This window comes from Megalobrama amblycephala, linkage group LG14 (genome assembly GCF_018812025.1).
Source record: "Megalobrama amblycephala isolate DHTTF-2021 linkage group LG14, ASM1881202v1, whole genome shotgun sequence".
Classification (NCBI taxonomy): Eukaryota; Metazoa; Chordata; class Actinopteri; order Cypriniformes; family Xenocyprididae; genus Megalobrama; species Megalobrama amblycephala.
In genome coordinates this window covers 4784155-4807635 of record NC_063057.1, presented here as the reverse complement: position 1 = coordinate 4807635, position 23481 = coordinate 4784155, and the positions used below count along the sequence as shown (strand labels likewise).

General features: G+C 37.4%; 2 protein-coding genes across 21 annotated transcripts in view; both read right to left on the bottom strand.

Moving 5' to 3' along the window:
* The window catches only part of erc1b (ELKS/RAB6-interacting/CAST family member 1b), a 236800-nt gene extending 230687 nt beyond the window's left edge, over positions 1-6113 (bottom strand). For 3 of the 11 annotated variants that reach the window (XM_048155759.1, XM_048155760.1, XM_048155768.1), the window contains exon 1: positions 5937-6113. The gene's annotated coding sequence lies outside the window, so the exon portion shown is untranslated. The remainder of the gene's footprint in view (positions 1-5936) is intronic. The other 8 variants (XM_048155764.1, XM_048155766.1, XM_048155769.1 and 5 more) reach the window with 4 other exon arrangements.
* A 2308-nt stretch (positions 6114-8421) lies between these two features.
* The window catches only part of ninj2 (ninjurin 2), a 35801-nt gene continuing 20741 nt past the window's right edge, over positions 8422-23481 (bottom strand). For 5 of the 10 annotated variants that reach the window (XM_048155110.1, XM_048155107.1, XM_048155112.1 and 2 more), the window contains 3 exons: positions 9104-9314; positions 8818-8987; positions 8422-8708 (listed from right to left, as the gene is read on the bottom strand). In XM_048155110.1, coding sequence (XP_048011067.1) covers positions 8839-8987; positions 9104-9314 — 360 coding nt within the window. In that variant the 3' untranslated portion in view covers positions 8422-8708; positions 8818-8838. Of the gene's footprint in view, positions 8709-8817; positions 8988-9103; positions 9315-10477; positions 10606-10828; positions 10955-23481 lie in introns of those variants that run through there. The other 5 variants (XM_048155113.1, XM_048155117.1, XM_048155109.1 and 2 more) reach the window with 5 other exon arrangements.

Below are 23481 nucleotides of genomic sequence, written 5' to 3'. Positions count from 1 at the left end.
AGCTTGTTTAAATAAACTAATATTCAAATATTCGTTTTTTACGAGCCCAAATATTCAAATACGATATTTTGGAAAAATGCCCATCCCTAGTTTTTTGACCTTAAAAGCATGTAAACCTATTGCAGGAGACCTCCAAAACAAGATTAGGAACCTTTAAAATAGCATAAGGCACTTTAACATACAACTGTTGCACATGCATCTTTGTAAGCCAGAGATGTTGTAACAAACTCTTCAGCAAACACATCATTAACTGGCTGTGTCTTCCTCTGGGACTCTGGACCAAATAATCAATTCTCATCTCCAGTGCTGACCTGCTAGCATGAAACGAGAGAGCCGGTGTTGAATGTGCTTTTCTTCTGGCCTGACAGGTCCCCTGTCTGTCCATCTGTTTGCATGAGTTAATTAGGTCAAAGATGGGCCGCCCGCACAAGACACGCTAAACCACACGAGGGACTCGGGAAGATCAGAATCCTGCTGGACTCTCTTGAGCTTGAGTCTGGCCTGCTCAGCACAGTCACTGAGTTGCTAGTGCATTTGTAGGTAGGTGTAATTGTGAAAGACGTCATGAAAATGTGCTGGCTGAGATTTGTAGAGCTAGGGTCAGCAGAGGACACGCAACTGAGGTGATGTCCCGAGTAAGATATTTTACATTAGAAAAAAATTGCTGAATTTATTAAAATAATCCCGTTCAATAGTTTGGGAACCATTGGTTCTTAATACTGTACTTAATAACCTCGCCTTATTTCTTTGCGTATGCCTTTGGGCAGGAATTATGCTAATGTTTCACATTGTGACATGGATGTTTGAGGAACTAATATCTGGACCAAGTCGTTTTAGGCAGGTTTGGATCAGTGTTCTCTGTTAGACAGAATAAATCTCTTTGTTGGAGACTGAGCTTTGTAACTTTGCAGGTCGTATATATGCACAAACAGATACGTTACACACTAAAGGAAAATATTAAAAAGCATCATATGACCCCTTTACACACCAGATTGCATAACACATCCACATATCCAAAAGTAAAATTACATTTTTCATCAACCTCAAAACACTAGTAGAACAACACCTTCCCCTTGAGAAACGAAATCATGCTGGTACACGCTGACACAAGACAAACTTTCCTGCATGTCTCAGTATCCAAGAACCAGTCACTCTCCCTGTATTTCTCCTGTTTTACAGCCTCCAGAGATGAAATAAAAATAAGGACCAGGTTAGAAGTGAAGACAGATCAATCACTCTAATCTCAGCAGTTTATCTTGATAATATGTCTCAATATATTTAAACAAACATCTTCGCTTTTGCCACCCATTCATTTCTCTCTACTAAAAATGGTCTTAGACCGTGCTTTAGATCTTCTTTGTGTATTCAGTCACTCTCATCACTGAACAGACAGCAGATATGATCCAAACCAGGTGTCCATCACCGTTTCTGGGATAGTTCCAGGTCTGAGGAGACACAGACCAAAAGTATTTTCCATGCATGATAAAGACAAGCACCTCTTTCTGCATAAAAATCTGTGATATACCAATACAATATAGTGACCATTTTGAAATTACCGTAGCTGTGCACAATCTATTTACAACCTTGTTGATGGATTGTATTTATACTTTCAATTGTGTTGGAAATTTTAAGTAAATATTGCAAGTGTTTAATGGACAGACAGATAGACCCCCCTTTCCAGAAGAGGGCAGAGTTTTAACAGCTCGTGCTTCGGTAGCTCAACAACAACAAAGCTGGAGAATCTCACGCAGACAAAATGAGGATTGTCAGTAACGGTGTTCAGCCTTACATTGTTCAAACCGGAGTCGGACACTGATGGAGAGACTCAGGAAGAAACCCTAACCCAGAAAACTGGACGTTTCTGAATGGTTAGTGGATAAATTTATGTAGTTGCTGTGGAGTTGATTCAACTCATCGACTAGCATGTGCCGTCATGTTAATCTTTTGTGCAAATCCAGTGTTGAATTGACCCTCGTTTGTGAAGCAGTCCGGTGTAAAATAACGGCATGACAACAACACTCTACTACAACAACTCTTCCTCTTCTCTAAAGCAGCCCAACATGGCCTCACCCCCTTTGTTGTGTGTTCCCGGGGGCGGGTTTATGTAAATTTTAGGGTTAGTGATGTCACCAAAACAGGAAGAAGCTTGTTGTAGTCCCTACCAGCCGTTTGTTGTAGTCCTTACACAGCGAATTCCTTTAAAGAAAATATCTCTCTTTACATTGAACTTTGAGCATGGTAACTTTGCAGATGTTGTTTATGCTCAAACAGCAACGTTACACACTAACTAAAGTTAAAAAAGTGAAATCATAATCAACTTTAGTTAGTGTGTAATGTTGCTCTTTGAGCATAAACAACATCTGCAAAGTTACGATGCTCAAAGTTCAATGCAAAGAGAAAGTCACGCCTCCCCAGTGGTGAACCATTGAAATTTGACTTAACGAAGCCGCGTTTACTGAAATCACGTGACTTTGGCAGTTTAATACACGCTCTGAACCACTGATTCTAAGCTAAAGATTCGAAAAGCTTCATGAAGCAGTGTTTTGAAATTGCCCATTGCTGAATAAAGTTGTTATTTTGGCACACAAAATGTATTCTCATCGCTTCATAACAATAAGGTTGAACCACTGTAGTCACATGAACTGTTTTAAATATGTCTTTAGTAGCTTTCTGGGCATCTGAAAGTGTTAATTATCTTGCTGTCACTGGATTCCTCGGATTTTATCAAAAATATCTTCATTTGTGTTCTGAAGACGAACAAAGGTCTAACGGGTTTAGAATGAGTAATTAATGACAGAAATTTCATTTTTGGGTGAACTAACCCTTTAAGACCTTGATTTCAACTTTCTGACACAAGCTGTTCAGTCAAACCCTGACAAACACAGACACACAGGATTGATCCGGCAGATTGAACATATAGGCCTAATGTTGCAACTGGAGAAAAAACCCAAACTTGCTCAGAATGGTTATCAAATCACTGTTGGTCTATCTACTGACAATTTTCACAGCAGAATATGTGTGAAATGTCATTAGTTAAATGTGATTAGACATGGGGGAGCGTTTAAACAGACACGGGCTTCCACTGAATCAACAATGAAAGGACTCAAAGCACTGATCTGAAAATACACCTGTTGAATCACTATATATCTCATTGATTCATAATATATAAACATCACATTATGGAGGAATAAGAGTTTCAGTATAATTTATTTAATTGTAATTATATACACTACCTGTCAAAAGTTTGGAAACATTACTATTTTTAATGTTTTTGAAGGAAGTCTCTTATGCTCATTAAGGCTGCATTTATTTCATAATAAATACAGAAAAACAATAATATTGTGAAATATTATTACAATTTAAAATTATGGTTTTCTATTTTAATTTACTTTAAAATATAATTTATTTCTGTGATGCAAAGCTGAATTGTCAGCATCATTACTCCAGTCTTCAGTGTCACATGATCCTTCAGAAATCATTGTAATATGCTGATTTATTATCAATGTTGGAAACAGTTGTGCTGCTTAATATCATTTTATAACCTGTGATACTTTATCAGGGTTCTTTGATGAATAAAAAGTTAAAAAAATATCAGCATTTATTTAAAATAGAAATCTTTTGCAACAATATACACTACCATTCAAAAGTTTGGGGTCAGTAATTTTTCTTCTTTCTTTTTTTTTTTTTTTTTTTTTGAAATAAATTATTACTTTTATTCAGCACGGATGTGTTAAATTGATAAAAAAGTGATAGTAAAGATTTATATTGTTAGAAAAGATTTATATTTTGAATAAATACTGTTCTTTTTAACCTTTTATTCATCAATTAATCCTGAAAAAAGTATCACAGGTTCCAAAAAATAAAAAAAAATAAAAAATTATAATAATATTAAGCAGCACAACTGTTTCCAACATTGATAATAAATCAGCGTATTACAATGATTTCTGAAGGATCATGTGACACTGAAGACTGGAGTAATGATGCTGAAAATTCAGCTTTGCATCACAGAAATAAATTATATTTTAAAGTATATTAAAATAGAAAACCACAATTTTTAATTGTAATAATATTTCACAATATTATTATTTTTTCTGTATTTATAATGAAATAAATGCAGCCTTAATGAGCATAAGAGACTTCCTTCAAAACATTAAAAATAGTAATGTTTCCAAACTTTTGACTGGTAGTGTATATTTTATATATATATATATATATATACACACTAAAATGTTAAAGGATTAGTTCACTTTCAAATTAAAATTTCCTAATAATTTACTCACCCCCATGTCATTCAAGATGTTTTTGTCTTTCTTTCTTCAGTCAAAAAGAAATTTTTGATGAAAACATTCCAGGATTTTTCTCCATATAGTGGACTTCAATGGAGGCCAAACGGTTGAAGGTCAAAATTACAGTTTCAGTGCAGCTTCAAATTGTTCTACACAATCCCAGACGAGGAATAAGGGTCTTACCTAGAGAAACCATCACTCATTTGCTTAAAAAAGAAAGAAAGAAAGAAAGAAAGAAAGAAAGAAAGAAAGAAAGAAAGAAAGAAAGAAAGAAAGAAAGAAAGAATATAAGTTTTAACAATAAAATGCTCATCTTGAACTAGCTCTTTTCTCTATTTGAAATCCAGCAGTGTAGACGCTGCTAAGTATATTACTGCCCTCCACAGGTCAAAGTTTGAACTAATCGTTATATACTTGCACTAGAACATTGTATATGACAATTTAGTTCAAACTTTGACCTGTGGAGGGCAGTAATACACTTAACAGTGTCTACACTGACAGAATTCTAATAGAGAAGAAGAAGAGAGCTAGTTCAAAATGAGCATTTATGGTTAAAACGTATACAATTTTTTTAGAAAATGAGCGATGGTTTCTCTAAATAAGACCCTTATTTCTCGTCTGGGATCGCTGTAAACTGTAAATTTGACCTTCAACCATTTGGGTTCCACTGAAGTCCACTATATGGAGAAAAATCCTGGAATGTTTTCATCAAAAACCTTAATTTCTTTTCCACTGAAGAAAGACAGACATGAACATCTTGGATGACATGGGGGTGAGTAAATTATCAGGAAATTTTAATTAGAAAGTGAACCAATCCTTTAAGGGGGCTCTTGGATGTTTAACAGAGGAGCCAATCACGAGAGTCAGTAAGAAATGACACTTGATTGAACTGGTCCTACATAATAACATATGTTTTTAAACAAAACTGTTGTGTTTGAGGGTTTGTTTTGCTCAACAATAAACACAACTGCTGCTGCTTTTGGAGTTGAGGTAAATATTCCCCCACTGAGGACATACTTTGTGACTATTTTAATGAAGCGCGATCGTCTGAGAAATTTAGTAACCGATACATATTTTCCTGCTGACGTCACACAGAGTGAGGAGACTTCCTAACAATTAGCGAATATTTTATAACCGCCTCGCGGACGCTTTAAAATTGTTCTACGGTGGAAAAAAGCAAGTAAATCAGGAATGAAAGTGTGAAATGCACATGTAGTCCCAGAGCTTGTACTTAAAGAAGCTTCACACCGTCGGGGCTGAAGCTTTGGACGGATTCTCAGCGGTTTTTACCACACAACAGTGTCCAGATTGTCTGTTTATGTCGATTTATAAACCCGGGAATGGAAAGAGACTCCTGTGCTCCTTCTCTTACATGGAATATGTGTGTATTTTTTCTTCTTTTCCCTCCTCCTGTTCCTCCATTGCTTGCTGGCGCAACAGCGTTTCATTTGAAGAGTCTCTCGTGCGCATATTGAGAAATATCAGGTTTATTTACCTTCCCTATAGTTTGTCTGGGCACATACGAACGTATATAGACCGTTAGTGTGCAATATACACATATATCTCCACATAATCCCACACTATCAATGGGCTGTGTCCGAGCAGTTCAGACTCTTCAGCTGAGGAAATTCACTTTGAAAAGCTCCTTACCTTATTTCACAAGAGGTTAGTCCGGTTTGGCGAGATGGCTGTGCCTGTATATAGGGTTGTAGACGAACCGTTATCACTTTGAGAGCTGATAACCGCGGGGAAAGCCCTGTTTTAGAGTACTTCTGTCGTTTTCTTCCTCTCTTTGCCAGATCTACCAGCCAGGGCGCTTCAAGTGACGTAACGAACCGGGATGCGCGCCCCCGACGCTGGCCTCCATGACCGCCTCCATGACCGTGCACGAGCGCTTCTATCTGAGGGGGCACCTCATACAGGATGATGTGCTGGTGGTTTTCAATGGGCTTCCAGTGTAGGAGTATCTATTTTTGTCTTTTGTATAAGATATTGTTGACATTTCATACAAGTAAATTCACATGGTCAGTGAAAAATTTACTTTATTTGGTTAGTGACGTAATGCACAATCCGAAATATGTCTTATTCATTGTAAATACAATTCATATTTTATATATATATATATATATATATATATATATATATATATATATATATATATATATATATATATATATATATATATATATATATATAAACATTCATTCTGTTCATATATATATAGGTACATGCACACTCGCTGTATGACATGCACATGCACACTCGCTGTATGAAGACCTCCTCCAGCATTGGTCTTCTGGGTGTAATTTGGGGTTTGACTGATAATACTTGTGTAACTGAAGCATGACTGCAGGAAAAGGACTCACAGACCCAGAGCACAATGAACAGGTTCGGGATGTTCTCTCTTGTTCAGTTCCCTTAACTGAGAACAGTTTATTAATTAGCGTCTCTTTCCTTTAACTCTGCGATGCATTATCAGATCATCATTATCAGTAAATTACACGATCATTCATACTGAGAGCATTTTCAATCTGTAATGAAATAATGAAATAGCAAGTGAACCAATTCCATTTGCATCCCATCATTACTTGAACTGTACTGTCTGATGTTGACCTATTATTAAAATTATTATATATATTTGATTTAGTTAGTGAAGATAAATCCACAAGTCAAATTTAATTTACATTTAAACCCTGAAAGGGATTTATTCGGGGGTTTAAATGTAATATATTCCACTAGAGGTCAGTAGAGCTTTTCTTGATGAAAGAAGCATTAAACCGATCAAAAGTGAAAGCAAAGACTTTTATAATGTTACAGAAGAATTCGGTTTCAAAGAAATGCTGCTGAACTTTTAATTTATAAAAGAATCTTGGGGGAAAAGTTGCTCAGTTTCCACAAAAATATTAAGCAGCATTGATGATAATAATAATAAATGAGCAGAAAATCAGCATATTAGAATGATTTATATTTAAATAGCACATTTAAACATAGCAGAGCTATCTAAAGTGCTGAACAGAGTAAAGAAAAATAAAATAAAAACAGAGTAAAACAAAAAAAAAAAAGACAATTAAACAGGAGTATGATAATATTAAAATGCCAGGGAGTAGAGGTATGTTTTCAATTTATTCAAAAATGGTAATGGAAGGTGCAAGGCGGATGTCCAGAGGGAATTGGTTCCATAGACCGGGGGTGGCAATGGAAAAAGCTCCGTCTCCCTTAGTTTTTAGATGGGAGCGAGGGATAGATAAAAGAGCCCTGTCTGAAGATCTTAAAAGTCTGGAAGATGACAGAGGAGTAAGAAGATTTTTAAGATAAAATGGAGCTTGATCATTAAGATCTCTAAGAGCTTTAAAAACAAACAACAGAATTTTAAACTGAATTAAACTAAAATGGATCGGGAGCTAATGAAGCGAAGTTAAAATTGGGTGACATGATCTTATTTCGCTGTCCCGGTCAGCAGCCTTGCAGCTGCATTTTGTACCATTTGGAGGCTTTCAAGTGATGACTGAGGAAGACCCAGATACAATGAGTTACAACAGTCTAAGTGCAAGGTAATAAAAGCATGAATAACTTTCTCCAAGTCTTGGAATGACAAAAATGATTTAAGTTTGGAAATAATCCACAACTGATAAAAACTATTCTTAACAACACAATTAATTTGTTTGGAAAAACATAATTCTGAGTCCAGGATGACCACAAGGTTCCTAACCTGGGAGGAAACTGAGGGAAAATGATTACCCAGCTCCTTAATGAAACTACTCCTCAATTTTAGTGGACCGAAAACAATTATTTCCGTTTTGTCCTCATTAAGTTGGAGAAAGTTATTTGATAACCATTTCTTAACGTCCCAGATGCATTCCAACAAAGGATGAATGGAATTGACAGCTTCCAACGGCAGGTACAGCTGTGTATCATCAGCATAAAAATGAAATGAAACATTGTGCTTCTTAACTGGATGCATATATAAGTTAAAAAAGAAGCGGACCCAAAATAGAGCCCTGAGGTACTCCACTAATAACAGGAGCAGAAGAAGAACTTACCTAAAAATAATTAAGATATGAACTAAACCACCATAAGGCCGCACCCTTGAAATAAGAACATTATGGTCTACAGTATCAAAGGCAGCTGTAAACAGTTGAGTATTTCATGATCATTGTTTATTATTAGTTTTACAATTGACAGGATGAATATAGAACACTTGGATGATGAATTCATGTTATCTACAGGTAATATAAATCACTAAACAGTCAATGATAAATTAATGTTTATAGACTTTTTAATATAATGCCCTCTGAAGAAAAAAATAAAAATGACTTTAAAATAAAATAATTGTGTCATCTGTAGTATATATAACAAATATCAAAGCCAGAAGGAAGACTTTCATGAATGGATGTGACTTTCATCATAACCATTATTGGGACCCTAAAACCAAACAACATGAAAGAAGCTTGATTAAACCTCATTTTCCTTATCATACTTTAGCATGCATATTCAACTTTGATATTTTTTTCACATGTCAAGACAGAATCACCTGTAGGATCTTACAGATAGTTTACTGTTTAGGATAGAGACCTGTCTTCTGCACTCCAAAAGCAGTGATGAAGATGTTGATGATGACGGTGATAAACACCAGCCCTGTGGCCACATTATTCATTATGTCCAGCTTCCTCTGATTGACCACATCATTGAGGTTTTTGCGTGCTGAAAAGGAAAGATTTTACGAAAAGGAATTACTAAAAAAATTTTGCTAGCATAAATGAACCCTCCAAAATCCCTGACAGATTTTGTTCATAATGCATGATGGCTTTCACGCTCACCCATGTTGACGAAGAGCACGCCTGCGAGCACCTGGAAGAAGAGTGATGCGGCGATGAGGATGATGACAGTGAGGAAGTACTTGAACTCAGGGCCCTGCTCCAGGACGGCTTTCAGCTGAGAGGCGTTTGCCATCAACAGCGCCACATCCAGCATGCTCTCTGCTACACTCTTCTTAGTGGCATAGTGATTCATGTTGAGAGGTTCTGCAGGCTGAGAGAGAGAAATCAATTCAACTTAAAATATTATATTAAATTTAAGTTAAATCTTTAATTAAATTAAAGTGGCTATGTAGAATTCAGGAACCCTTGTTATTAGCGACACAGGTGGCGGTTAAGTGAACTGCAGCCAACAACTTAATACTCGTGCATAGGCTATACGCTAAAGAGACTATACGTGATATACTCAAGGAGAAGTTCTTTTTCGTTTTTGTTTAGAAGTAAAATGAAGTTGGAAATCAATGTATGTTAACATCCAGACGCCGTCCACGTTGCTGGAGCGACGTTTAGATACATTTGTAGATACACTTTCCACTCAATAACAAAATGAACACTCAACAAAAATGAGAGCACAAAACAGCAACTTTAATAAAGCATCTGAGGCTGTAAGGCTATATTTAAGACTATAGACTGTGTCTATCTGACTGTGTGAGAACATAGCATAGTTTGAACTAATCCCTTACAGTACAGAATGGCTCTTTTGGCATTATTGTGAAGATAGGCTTCCAGGAGCGCGCGTAAATGTCACATGCTTTTGAATTTCCCGGCAAAACCGTCCCTAGTCCTTCACATATAAATCAGTCTACGTGTTTTCATAGACAACCAAGGAAGGAAGTCGGAGAAGGTCTCATTTTTTAAGTTTCGTTACAAGCTGTTCTCAAATTAGCAATAAACTAAATTCTTGCATATAGCCCCTTCAAATTATTTATTTCTGCTATTGTAATTAGCATTAAACGTACGTTTTTATGGTATAGTACATGGGCACAGGCAGGGCCGGATTAACATAAGGGCTAGGTGGGGCTGAAGCCCCAGGGCCCGCGGGTAGAGGGGGCCCGTGATTGGCTGGAGGAAATGAGATTGACAAGTCATAGGTGGTTGATTTGTGTCTAATAAAATAACAAGAAAAAATGATTGGAAAATGTGCCTGACTGATAAATCACCGTCCAATAAAAATCACTTCACAATTCGCGCCATGACATCGGGAAACGCCTCTTTGCGTTATGCTATCGCATGTAACGTTAGACTAGAAAATGGGAAATTGGCCTTTATTGCTTGTTCAGCCTCGCTGGTGTTCAAAATGATACAAAAAAGTGACAGTGGTGCGCAAAAAAAAAGAAAAAATAAGCTTGAAAGGGAGAAAAGGGGTGCTAATCTTACAGCAAAAATTCCCAAAATAACTAACGTTACTTCGGTTCACATAAAACATCCGCGCCAGTGGAAGACCCCACGTGCAGCGGCAGCTCACAATTATCTTCACCCACCGACACCGTCGCCGATCTGCGTGCTTTATACGTTGAAGAAGGTGAGATAGCAGCTGCAGCAAGTTATTATTCTTATAACGAGTTAAGCCCTATTCGGATGGTAATTGTTTCTCATGAAAACGTAAGGAGTTTTCAACATTTACAGGGACGAGTCGATTGATTTTATTGCCGTTTGAATTCAGAATTTCAGTGTTTTTCTCTCATCATCATCATCACCCGTGTAAAAATCCCGAATTAACTTTCCTACTGTTTTTTGACGAACACCAATGTCGTGTGACTTATATCCACTATCTGCCTTTGAAGCACATTCTATCAGTTGCAGTTCTGGTGCCTCCATCCGTACAACTCGACCTCGACACATTCACATCACGTTAACACAGCGGTAGTTACTCACGGGACACTGCACTTATTCGCAATCACACTTTATTTGCATGTGCTTTAAAGCCCTGCCAGTTAAACATGTCATTCGTGTGCTGTTCTGATATGCGCTTTTTCTGACCCCATACACCCGAAGCGTGTACACACACTTAAGCCTGTCAAGCAGCACCTGACTACTGGACTTCATCTTTCGCGTCTGATTGCGCTATAATACTGTCAAATACACAAAAGGTTTACATAAACACAGTTGGTTATGTCTGAAGTGAGTTGAGAAAATCGGACGCATGCAGGTCTTAAAGTGACAGCATCCTAATAGTTAGCATGCGGACCCTTGTCCTTAAAGGGATAGTTCACCCAAAAATTAAAATCCTGTCATCACATACTCACTTTCAAATTGTTTTAAACCTGAATGAGTTTCTTTCTTCTGTTGAACACAAAAGAAGATATTTTGAAGAATGTGGGTAACCTAACAGTTGCTGGTCCCCATTAATTTCCATATAGGAAAATTTTCATTTTTGGGTGAACTATCTCTCTAAAGTATTCATGGCAAACTAATCATTGAGGAAGTATGACTGAAGTATGACAAATGTTTTTGCTGCTTTTGGCAACCTGTTTGTCTAATGCAGGAGTTCATATCTGGAGTTAATGCATTTGTTTTTAATGTGTTAAATAGCATGGAATATTTAGTGTGCTTGTGCTTATATAAAATGATTTGATAAAATGAGATTTGTAAAAATATAAAAATAATAACAATAAAAAAATTCTTGTGGTACAAGACACTGTGGCATGGCAATCAGATGAAAGGGGGCCCTTGGTGTTGCTATAGCCCCAGGGCCCAATGTGTTCTTAATCCGGGCCTGGGCACAGGTGGCGAAGTAAAGTAAAGCATCTATTTGGTCTATCAGAGCATTTTCAGACTCATACATACTCTTGCATATGCATTACGGTAATTCACCTAACCATGTGCTAGCATTTTGTTTTAAATCGAGAAAAACAAGAGACCTTCTACCCTCATCTTTAGTTGAAATATCAGTGGTTTCCAGCACCATAACATCGTTCAAAGTGAGAGAAGTTCTCAGTGCAAATGGAAAAAGAATAATGAACCCATTTAAATGTCAAAACTACTGAGCACATTATGTCTAGTATTCTGAGTGTTTCTTTCACTCGTTCTTCTTATCTGGACAAACACTCCAACCCGTTTATTTTTTCAACAAAAACAAATACATTCTCAATTTTTTTCACACATATATAGTTCATTTCATACACACATATATAGCTAAGTAGGCTATATAAATATTTAGTTATATAATTTATGCATGTAAATAGAACATAATTATACCACATAAGATATATTGCGATTTATTTATGCATGCAATAAAATAATTAAAATATAACTATATATAAAAAAGACTGATTAACATGGATGTTTGATGTTTATTACACATAATTTATGGCTGGCCTGTTTTATGAAATTCACTACAGAACTATTGGAATATTTTTAAGTGTTTCTATGCACTGACTTGAATAGAAATTAAGTCATGAATTTGGCAACTATAGTTACTTATTTCTACCAATAGATGGCAGCATTTTACTATGAATTCTTCAATCTTCAATGCTCTTTTTGTAGAAACAACCTGGGGGCGCTAGATATTCTTAGTTTGCGTCATCTTTTTCTCTTTTTTGTATTACTTAATATTATTTATTTAAAAAATAATAACAATAAATATTTAAAAAATATATAATAATTATATGATAAATACATATATAAATAATAAAAAATAAAAATTGACATTATAACATATTTTTTCAACATGTCTCCTAAAATTAGTGCATTACAGGAATGAGACTAATATGTAGCCTACTTTAGTGCATCTCTTGCTCATATTTTGTTTTTTTTATCTATCTTGCGCCCTTGAAACCTTTCTATCAAATCTCAAAATCAATTTAACATTTACGCTTCACTTCCTGTGTTTCATGATTGCTCTTTTTAATCTTGGCTCTCTTAACATGCCCTTATCACTGTCTACCGGACCTGTTAGAGACACATGGAATAAGAGAGATAGCATCTATGTACATGTGACCTTGGGGCTTATGGCAGCACATGTCTTATCTACATCAGAACAAACATGCATGCTTCATACATGTGACATTTGAAGAGTTTGTTTTGTAGAAAGAAAAAAAAAAACTGAATCCTCCCCACCAATCACGGCGCAGCAAAATGAAGACCAGGCAAGCGTCCAAATACCACATGCACAGGCTCAGTGTTTTCCTTAATGATGGGGAACGTTTTCCTTTTTTCTTTTTAAAATAAACACCATGGGAGAGGTCAGGAATATTTTACATGTGGGGCCCGTGTATCTGGCCCACAGGAAGTCCACCTCCCCACCCACTCATTGGCTGCTCTCACGTCCAATAGCAAATGGGAAAGGGCGAGGAGGGTTCACTCAAACAAATAACTTTTTTTTGCTCCGTCTTCTTCTTACTCCTCTTTTCTGGGCAACCACGTCCTACAACACGTGCAGATAAGAAGGAGGGTCCTTGTAAACATTCAAACCTCCTATACTGATCTGAAAACATCTCATTCATCACAGAAAAGAGAAAAACACACACTCGCACACACACACATATATGTATGTATATATAAACCCGATTCCAAAAAAGTTGGGACACTGTACAAATTGTGAATAAAAAAGGAATGCAATAATTTACAAATCTCATAAACTTATATTTTATTCACAATAGAATATAGATAACATATCAAATGTTGAAAGTGAGACATTTTGAAATGTCATGCCAAATATTGGCTCATTTTGGATTTCATGAGAGCTACACATTCCAAAAAAGTTGGGACAGGTAGCAATAAGAGGCCGGAAAAGTTAAATGTACATATAAGGAACAGCTGGAGGACAAATTTGCAACTTATTAGGTCAACTGGCAACATGATTGGGTATAAAAGAGTCTCTCAGAGTGGCAATGTCTCTCAGAAGTCAACATGGGCAGAGGATCACTAATTCCCCCAATGCTGCGGTGAAAAATAGTGGAGCAATAATAATAATAATAATAATAATAATATAGTGGAGCAGAAAGGAATTTCTCAGAGAAAAATTGCAAAGAGTTTGAAGTTATCATCATCTAGAGTGCATAATATCATCCAAAGATTCAGAGAATCTGGAACAATCTCTGTGCGTAAGGGTCAAGGCGAAAACCATACTGGATGCCCGTGATCTTCGGGCCCTTAGACGGCACTGCATCACATACAGGAATGCTACTGTAATGGAAATCACAACATGGGCTCAGGAATACTTCCAGAAAACATTGTTGATGAACGCAATCCACCGTGCCATTCGACGTTGCCGGCTAAAACTCTATAGGTCAAAAAAGAAGCCATATCTAAACATGATCCAGAAGCGCAAGCATTTTCTCTGGGCCAAGGCTCATTTAAAATGGACTATGGCAAAGTGGAAAGCTGTTCTGTGGTCAGACGAATCAAAATTTGAAGTTCTTTTTGGAAAACTGGGACGCCATGTCATCCGTACTAAAGAGGAAAAGGACAACCCAAGTTGTTATCAGCGCTCAGTTCAGATCAGAAGCCTGCATCTCTGATGGTATGGGGTTGCATGAGTGCATGTGGCATGGGCAGCTTACACATCTGGAAAGGCACCATCAATGCTGAAAGGTATATCCAAGTTCTAGAACAACATATGCTCCCATCCAGACGTCATCTCTTTCAGGGAAGACCTTGCATTTTCCAACATGACAATGCCAGACCACATACTGCATCAATTACAACATCATGGCTGCGTAGAAGAAGGATCCGGGTACTGAAATGGCCAGCCTGCAGTCCAGATCTTTCATCCATAGAAAACATTTGGCGCATCATAAAGAGGAAGATGCGACAAAGAAGACCTAAGACAGTTGAGCAACTAGAAGCCTGTATTAGAAAAGAATGGGACAACATTCCTATTCCTAAACTTGAGCAACTTGTCTCCTCAGTCCCCAGACGTTTGCAGACTGTTATAAAAGGAAGAGGGGATGCCACACAGTGGTAAACATGGCCTTGTCCCAACTTTTTTGAGATGTGTTGATGCCATGAAATTTAAAATCAACTTATTTTTCCCTTAAAATGATACATTTTCTCAGTTTAAACATTTGATATGTCATCTATGTTGTATTCTGAATAAAATATTGAAATTTGAAATTTCCACATCATTGCATTCTGTTTTTATTCACAATTTGTACAGTGTCCCAACTTTTTTGGAATCGGGTTTGTATATATATATATATATATATATATATATATATATATATATATATAATATTGTGCAAGCAATAAGTTGCTGTCTGCAGTTCATTTAACAGCCACCTGTGTCACTAATAACAAGGGTTTCTGAATTCTACATCTAGCCCCTTTAAAAGAGAAAAATACTGTAACTAACTAAAAACACCAGCACATTTTTTGTTTTGGGAAACTTGTTTAGTCTGCGACTTAAGTATCATTTTGAAGTCAGGAAATGGTCACATTGCCAGGCCACTGGGTCAGATCTATATTACTTTCTGTTTCCTTTCTTTCATTCATTCATTTTCAAGTTACTGTATGAGCCACTCACCTTTTTAAACCAGCAGCTGCATGAACTGAGAATAAATTCTGTCAATTAAAACCTTCAAAACAAAGGAAGCATTGGAACGATGTTGTCCCCAAAGGCGTGATTAGTTATGAATGATTTTCATAACAGCCCTTTCCTCCTTATTGCAGTATAGGGAGAAAAACAAAGGTCTTTCTGTCTCTACAGGATTCATATTACAATGATAATATTGTGAGATTTTATGATTACAAGACTTTTCTGCCGTTCTGTGCTCTGACATGCCAGGATAATATAATGATGGATTTAGTACCGGTTTATACGTTTGGGATACAAGGGGCGATATGAAAGATACTGTACTCACTAACCTGCAGCAACAGCACAAAATGTAAAGACCTGTCATTATATTTTGCCCTTCAACCATCTATAAAATACAGACTTCTTTCCTGTTGAACACCCTGACACTGCGTTAATATGTATAGCATGACCTTTGACCTCATTTTTCTCTGCCCTGAATCCGGGATAAAAATATGAGCGTCAAACACCCTCTGAATGATTCATGTGAAGAAATGTCAGAATCAATCAACATGTGCAGTTACATAAGAATATGCCAGAACTGTCAAAACTCCCACTGTATTGCAACATTAAACATCAATGTCGTCATGGTAACCCGGAATACATGTAAACAGAGCTGGTAAAGTTATATGTTGCCTCAGAACTTTCAGAAGTGAGCGAATCGGGACTAAGATGCAATGACATTCTAGCCAATTAGAGAGTGAATGGAGCTTTAGGAATGTGTTGACAGGTCAGTTGGGGCCCAGAGTATTCTGAGAATGTTAGATACTGTAAACCTCAGTTTCCCAGCAACTGTAGGGTACAAAGAACTTATGGAGCATTACAACATTACATTCACTTGAAGCATTACAAACATTGAGAGTCAAAAACTGAGAGTCAATATTTCACATTTATATTACCCTATTCAAGTTTGCTTTGCCTAATATGATAAATTATTTTATTAGAAAAATAAATGTAAGACTCAAAATGGGAAATGTACAAGATTTAAAGCACAGAATTAATTAGGGGGAAAATACGGTGCAAGTTTTTTAAGCAATTTTTTCAACAGGTTAAATGGGTACCAGTAGGTGGCGACAGGTGACTTTATGAGTGAAATAATTTGCTTTTAGTTCTTGAATCGACTGATTCACCTGATTCGTTCAAGTGTGGGCAGCTGCAGGTCAGAGTAATGGGCTTGTCGAAAGGTAGGGGGCATGCCGAAAGATCTTTACAATTGGTGTAATCGTGTGTTACGATCACCAGCTGGAATGCCCTCTGGTGGCAAAGCATCACCCCAGACTATTGCCATTCTATAACGGACTTCCTTACCCATAACTCACTGCACGGTCTTATCATCAGCACTCATTGCTTTTAGCTGTGTCTCATTACCTTGTTCTTTCACCCTATATAATCCTGCTCAGTTCTGTAATTTCTTGCTATGTCTTTCTGAGCGCTCATTTGGTTTCCTGTTCCTTGGTTTTGACCCTGTTTGCCTGTCTTTTGGATTTACCCTGTTTGCATTCTCACGTGGATTTCCATGTTTGCCCGTGTTCCTGTTCCCTAATAATGTTTGGACTGTTAACCCTGTGTTTTAAACTTTTGCCTGGCTTTTTGGATTACCCCTCAATAAACTGCACTTGAATCCTCAACCCGTGTCTCGGAGCAGTATATGACATCTTGTTAGGGTGTGGGATAGGGTTAGGGGTTAGTTTCTGTTATAGCACTGTGTACCTTTCAGCATTCCCCTATCACGACCTGCGGCTATTCCGTTCTCAATTCATTTAAACACACTGAATTATTCACAAATGAAGCACAGGACTGTTTTTTGCTGTGCCTCATTCCTCTGGAAGTCGCATTTGTCAGCCGCGTATGTCATCGAGGCTCTCATTTCAGAAAAGCCATCATTACATTCCAAAGTAAGAAAGAAATTACAGTAATTTACACCTCACAGTCCATTTTTATAAAGGTTGCTTTTCTGAAATGAGACAGCAGAGATGAAAAATGCAACCGAAAAATAGAATTGAGTAAGTCATTGTATTATTCACTCGACCAGTTCGTCCAGTAACAAATTTATTAAAGAACAAAACACCACTATGTGTTTGTTTGAAGATGCTTAATGGTTTTCATTGGCAGAGCAAAAACAGACAAACTAGCAATATTGTATTTAAAATGTAAGTTTCAGTTATTAACTTCTGTTTTTAGTGTAGTAGTAGTAGTAGCCTTCATTGTAGTGTAACGTAATGTAATTTATCACTTAAGTATACTAAATCTGATGTCAAACTGTAGTTTATTCTCTCATTGAGAAAATAAGTGCTTGTGAGAGTGTGTTTAACAAAGTACACATGGACCGTTTTAGTCTGTATAAACCAATAAAACTGGGCCTTTTATCACTGACAGCATGTCTGCATTTGTGCAATAACAGATTTCTTTCTACGTCTAAGTGAAGTTATCCGTGGGGCATATTTTGGGCTGTTTAGATTGGTAGAGGGTCACGCTATGTTTATAATGACAGTTGCTATAAACACTGGAACATCTTCACTTCATATCAAACAAGGGGAAAGTGGAGGCAGAGAGGGTGTGATGGGACACGCCCCTTCCCCGCCCATTGAGCCTGTGGCAGCTGTTACACCTAAAGAACCCCATGAACTCCTGACACATGCCACGGCATTCACATAATCACAAAAATTGCAAGTAGTCATAATAAAATAAAAGAATGATAGATAGATAGATAGATAGATAGATAGATAGATAGATAGATAGATAGATAGATAGATAGATTCATTCTTAAAACAATTCAGATTCATTCCTTTTAGAATATAGGTCTCTAAAACTACAGTGCATCTGTAATAAACTATTAAAAACTTGCTGAGTAACTTGCTCATAAACAGACATCACCTGCACGGACTTCCTGTGACTCTCCAGTGTGTCACTATTGCTGCTATTGTGTTCATATGGGAGGCTGGGAACGTGTGTTATTTTCACACAGGCAGAGGAAGGGGTTTTTGTATTAACTGTGTGGTTGACTTCATTTGAATTTGTCATGCGGATGTGGCTAAATAGAGGCTGAGAAATAAGACAATTTAGATGCAGAAATGGTGAATAGAAAAAAAGTGCTGGTTCTTCTTTTGAGGTCGTGGCTCACCAAATACAATGCAGTCCGTACATGTCAGACACCACATGAGACATCTGACTAAGTTAAACCCAGTTTCTTTTCTCTCTTTCTATACATTCACACACATATTACGGCAAACATAAGGTTTATCTACCCACAACACCCCTCACTCTTTCTGACTCCTAGTGTCTAGATTCCTCCATTTTTCACTTCCCAGAATTCACTTCTGCAGGGGGTCTAAAAGGTTGGAAATGTGTTTTGTGTTAAACTGTGACTCTGTGTTTTTACTCATAACATTTGGTGATGCCCTTCTTCTTGCCATCATGAAAAAAAAAAAAAACATTACAGAATTTCTGAACCCATAGGAGAAAAGAACTTTCCTGTATTAAAATGGGAAGTTGGGAGTGGGAAGGACATACTAACAGCTTTGTATTTACATCACAGACATGAACATAATTTGCTACTTTATATTGGTAGTCAGATGTAGTTGGTACAAGGGGGAGGGACATTCTCATTCTAGAAAGCATTTGATTGGACAAAATAAGTGAGTGCAGAATGAGTCCTCAATATGTCACCACAACACACTTAGGCTGCATCCGAAATCGCATACTTCCCTACTATATAGTAGGCGAAAAACAGTATGTCAAAAGAAGTATGTCTGAATTCACAGTACTCATAAAACAGCAGGCAAAAAGTACCTGGATGACCTACTACTTCCAGTGATGTGCAGAATTTCAACCCCCTACCAGATTATTACTCCCCCAGTATTGGTAGGTTTAGGAGTAGGTGTGGGGGAGGGGTTAGGATTAGGGGTGGGGTTAAGATTAGGCAAAAGCTTTAGGACCCTTTCCTTTTAATATTAGGAAAGTTTTCCTGAGCTGGAGAGCCGTAAGTGGGAAGGCCTGAAAACGGACGCAGAGGTTGCGTTGTTTCTGCTCCATGTGAGTAACATTGGCTTTGCTGTTTCACAGAACCAATATATGCTGTTGTTGTAATGTTAGCTATAGTAACAGGTAGAGTTGTCAAAAGTACCAACTTCAGTACCAAGTTGGTACTGAAATTTTAAAATGTGATAATACCAGCATTTCACCCTTGCATTCTGAGCACTGTTGAGCAGATTCTTAAGCACCATTGTGTCTGTGATTGGCTACAATGATCAATGCTTCAAAAACATGTTGTAAACTAAGCACTTACGCAGATACATATGGGAGATATGGGAGCATTTTAAAGCAGGTGAAGAGTGTCAAAGATGTCTATTTACAACGTTTTTAAAGCGTTTATCATTGTAGCCAATCACAGACATGTCTTTTGTGCATGTAAACTCAATGGCCAATCAGAGGTGTTTAAGAATCTGCTCAATCCTAAGTGCTCAAAATGCCATTTTGGGGGTGGAGCAATGAAGGGAGGGGTGTGTTTGGGTTGATTTCAAATATCAACAATGTTCAGTAATCACTCAGTAATCATTTACTGCCCTTTTAAAGGGTTAGTTCACCCAAAAATGAAAATTCTGTCATTTATTACTTACCGTTCCACACCCGTAAGACCTTCGTTAATCTTCAGAACACAAATTAAGATATTTTAGTTGAAATCCGATAGCTCCGTGAGGCCTCCATAGGGAGCAATGGACACTTCCTCTCTCAAGATCCATAAAGGTACTAAAAACATATTTAAATCGGTTCATGTGAGTTCAGTGGTTCAATATTAATATTATAAAGCAACGAGAATATTTTTGGAGCGCCAAAAAAACAAAATAACGACTTAATTAGTGATGGCCGATTTCAAAACACTGCTTCAGGAAGCTTCAGATCATAAATGAATCAGTGTATCGAATCATGATTCTGATCGCGTGTCAAACTGCCAGCGACTGAAATCACATGACTTTGGCGCTCCGAACAGCAGATTCGATACACTGATTCATCTGTGATCTGATGCTTCCTGAAGCATTGTTTTGAAATCGGCCATCACTAAATAAGTCGTTATTTTGGTTTTTTTGGCACACCAAAAATATTCTCGTCGCTTTATAATATTAATATTGAACCACTGTACTCACACGAAACAATTTAAATATGTTTTTAGTACCTTTATGGATCTTGAGAGAGGAAGTGTCCATTGCTCCCTATGGAGGCCTCACGGAGCCATCGGATTTCAACTAAAATATCTTAATTTGTGTTCTGAAGATTAACGAAGGTCTTACGGGTGTGGAATGGCATGAGGGTAAGTAATAAATGACAGAATTTTCATTTTAAATTTTTTAAACCACAACACAACGGAATAAGCCACAACACAACGGAATCAAGCCACAACACAACGGAATCAAGCCACAACACAACGGAATTAAACCACAACACAACGGAATCAAGCCACAACACAACGGAATCAAGCCACAACACAACGAAATAAAGCCACAACACAACGGAATTAAACCACAACACAACGGAATTAAACCACAACACAACGGAATCAAGCCACAACACAACGGAAATGCTCCCGACCACTTGGGGGCTCTCAGAGCTAGGTAATATTACTATTCCTTGCCACTGTTCTATAAAGTCGACAGTTTTACAAAGATATCAATACCATGATTAGTTTTAAGTATGTAAGCATTGTATATCGACATGGTATATTAATTAAAAATCAACTACGTTCACAATAGCTTCATATTTATACTTGTGAATGATTTGACGCGATACCACGAATCATGATGAAGGGAACGTCTGCCAGTTCCACCAAGTGGTTAAAACGTATAATTTGTATTCATTAAAATTACTTTTAACATTTAAAAACAGACATGTTCAAATTCCAAAGGTTGTTAGTTCCTGTTGGTAATACTGACAAGCTTTGGAATTTGAATATGTCTGTTTTTAAATGTTAAAAGTAATTTTAATGAATACAAATTATACGTTTTAACCACTTAGTGGGATTGGCAGACGTTCCCTTCATCATGCGCCGTGGTAGCGCGTCAAATCATTCACAAGTATAGGCCTAAATATGAAGCTATTTTGCACGTAGGTGATATTGAATTAATATTTCATGTCGATATGCAGTGGTTACATACTGTTTAAACTAATCGTGGTATTGATATTACTGCCGACTCTATAGAACAGTGGCAAGGAAAACTAACTTTACCGAGCTCTGAGAGCCCCCTAGTGGTCGGGAGCATTTCCGTTGTGTTGTGGCTTTATTCCGTTGTGTTGTGGCTCGATTTCGTTGTGTTGTGGCTTTATTCCGTTGTGTTGTGGCTCGATTTCGTTGTGTTGTGGCTTTATTCCGTTGTGTTGTGGCTCGATTTCGTTGTGTTGTGGCTTTATTCCGTTGTGTTGTGGCTCGATTTCGTTGTGTTGTGGCTTTATTCCGTTGTGTTGTGGCTCGATTCTGTTGTGTTGTGAACTTATGTTTGCTTTTTTAATTTCGTTGTGTTGTGCACTACTGGGCCACCGTATAAATGAGACCTCCCAGAGATGGAAAAGCAAACTCTGAGCAATAAAATCTTCTGTGTAGGATAAAACACACACACACACACACACCCTGTTTGGCAGAGTACAAACTGTGCAGAGTCATAATGGAACCCAAGGGAGATGCTGCTCTTAAAGTATTCATGCTAATATCATCCCTGACCCTGGTCCGCTTGTCATACCACTGTGTCAAAAAGGACTTATAGAACAGGAAATGTTTACTTGACACTTTAAGCCTCGAATAAAATTCCTACCTTCTCTTTCCCATGAACCCACCAAACATCCTTTATATTTCCTGTAGTGACACAAGGATGAGATCAGATACGTTGCCCTGGTGGCTTGTCATTGAAGCAACTACATGATGTGAGCGGTTTGGGAATGTATGTGTGTACTAAACTATAGCTAGGAGACAAAATTGTCCCCAAAAGTGAGCTAAATCTGACCAAACATCCCTTTGGGGACATTCAGGGACGTCCTCAATTGGAGAACTCACACATAACCTTTTTTTTTTTAAATTTACAAAATTTTTCATTTAACACTAAAAAAATAACTTTCAGCTATTTTCTGTCATTATAATTATAGTAGCTTTATATAAAAGCATATTGTTTATATAAAAAACATTAAAAGTCTGTCCTAATTTACAAATGTGCGTGAGCGTGTTCTACTGGGTTTTATTGGGATAGAGCAACAAAGAGCTGGACAACTGGGGCGTCACTTCTATAAAATGGGTCATGATGTTCGGCGTTAACCCAGGACGAGTCCAGCAATGACACACACACACACACACACACACATACACATTGTCTCCAAAAATTGCTTTAGAAATGACATGCAGAATGCACAATAGCCGCACACACACGCTGTCCTTTGATAAACAGTTTATCTGCAGCACTCGGCTCTGGGCTCTCTCTGTCCCTATCTGTCCTGGAAACAATAATAAAGAGAGAAAAGGGGAGATTGCAATGTAAATGGAGGAGCAGAGGATGTGTGGAGCAGGTTCCTGAACTCAGGGCGGAGGTCTGTGTTTGCCAGTTCAGTTTTCCAGCACCATCTTATCACCCCATTCTCTCTCTCTCTCTCTCTCTCCATTCCTCCCTCGCTTATTCTATATCACTCCTGAGCTCTCTGTGTTGTCCCTCCCTATGCAAACATGACCTCAGACAAGCTGGACTCAACCAGACCAAATCTGTGTTATGATGTGTCATGGCATAGAAACAAATGATGTTAAGCAGTTACAATTTATTTTAAAGGGGTTCTTGATAATGATTTCACTTTTTTAACTTTAAATTCTAACTTCTTGCTGAGTCTCTCCATCAGAACTGAC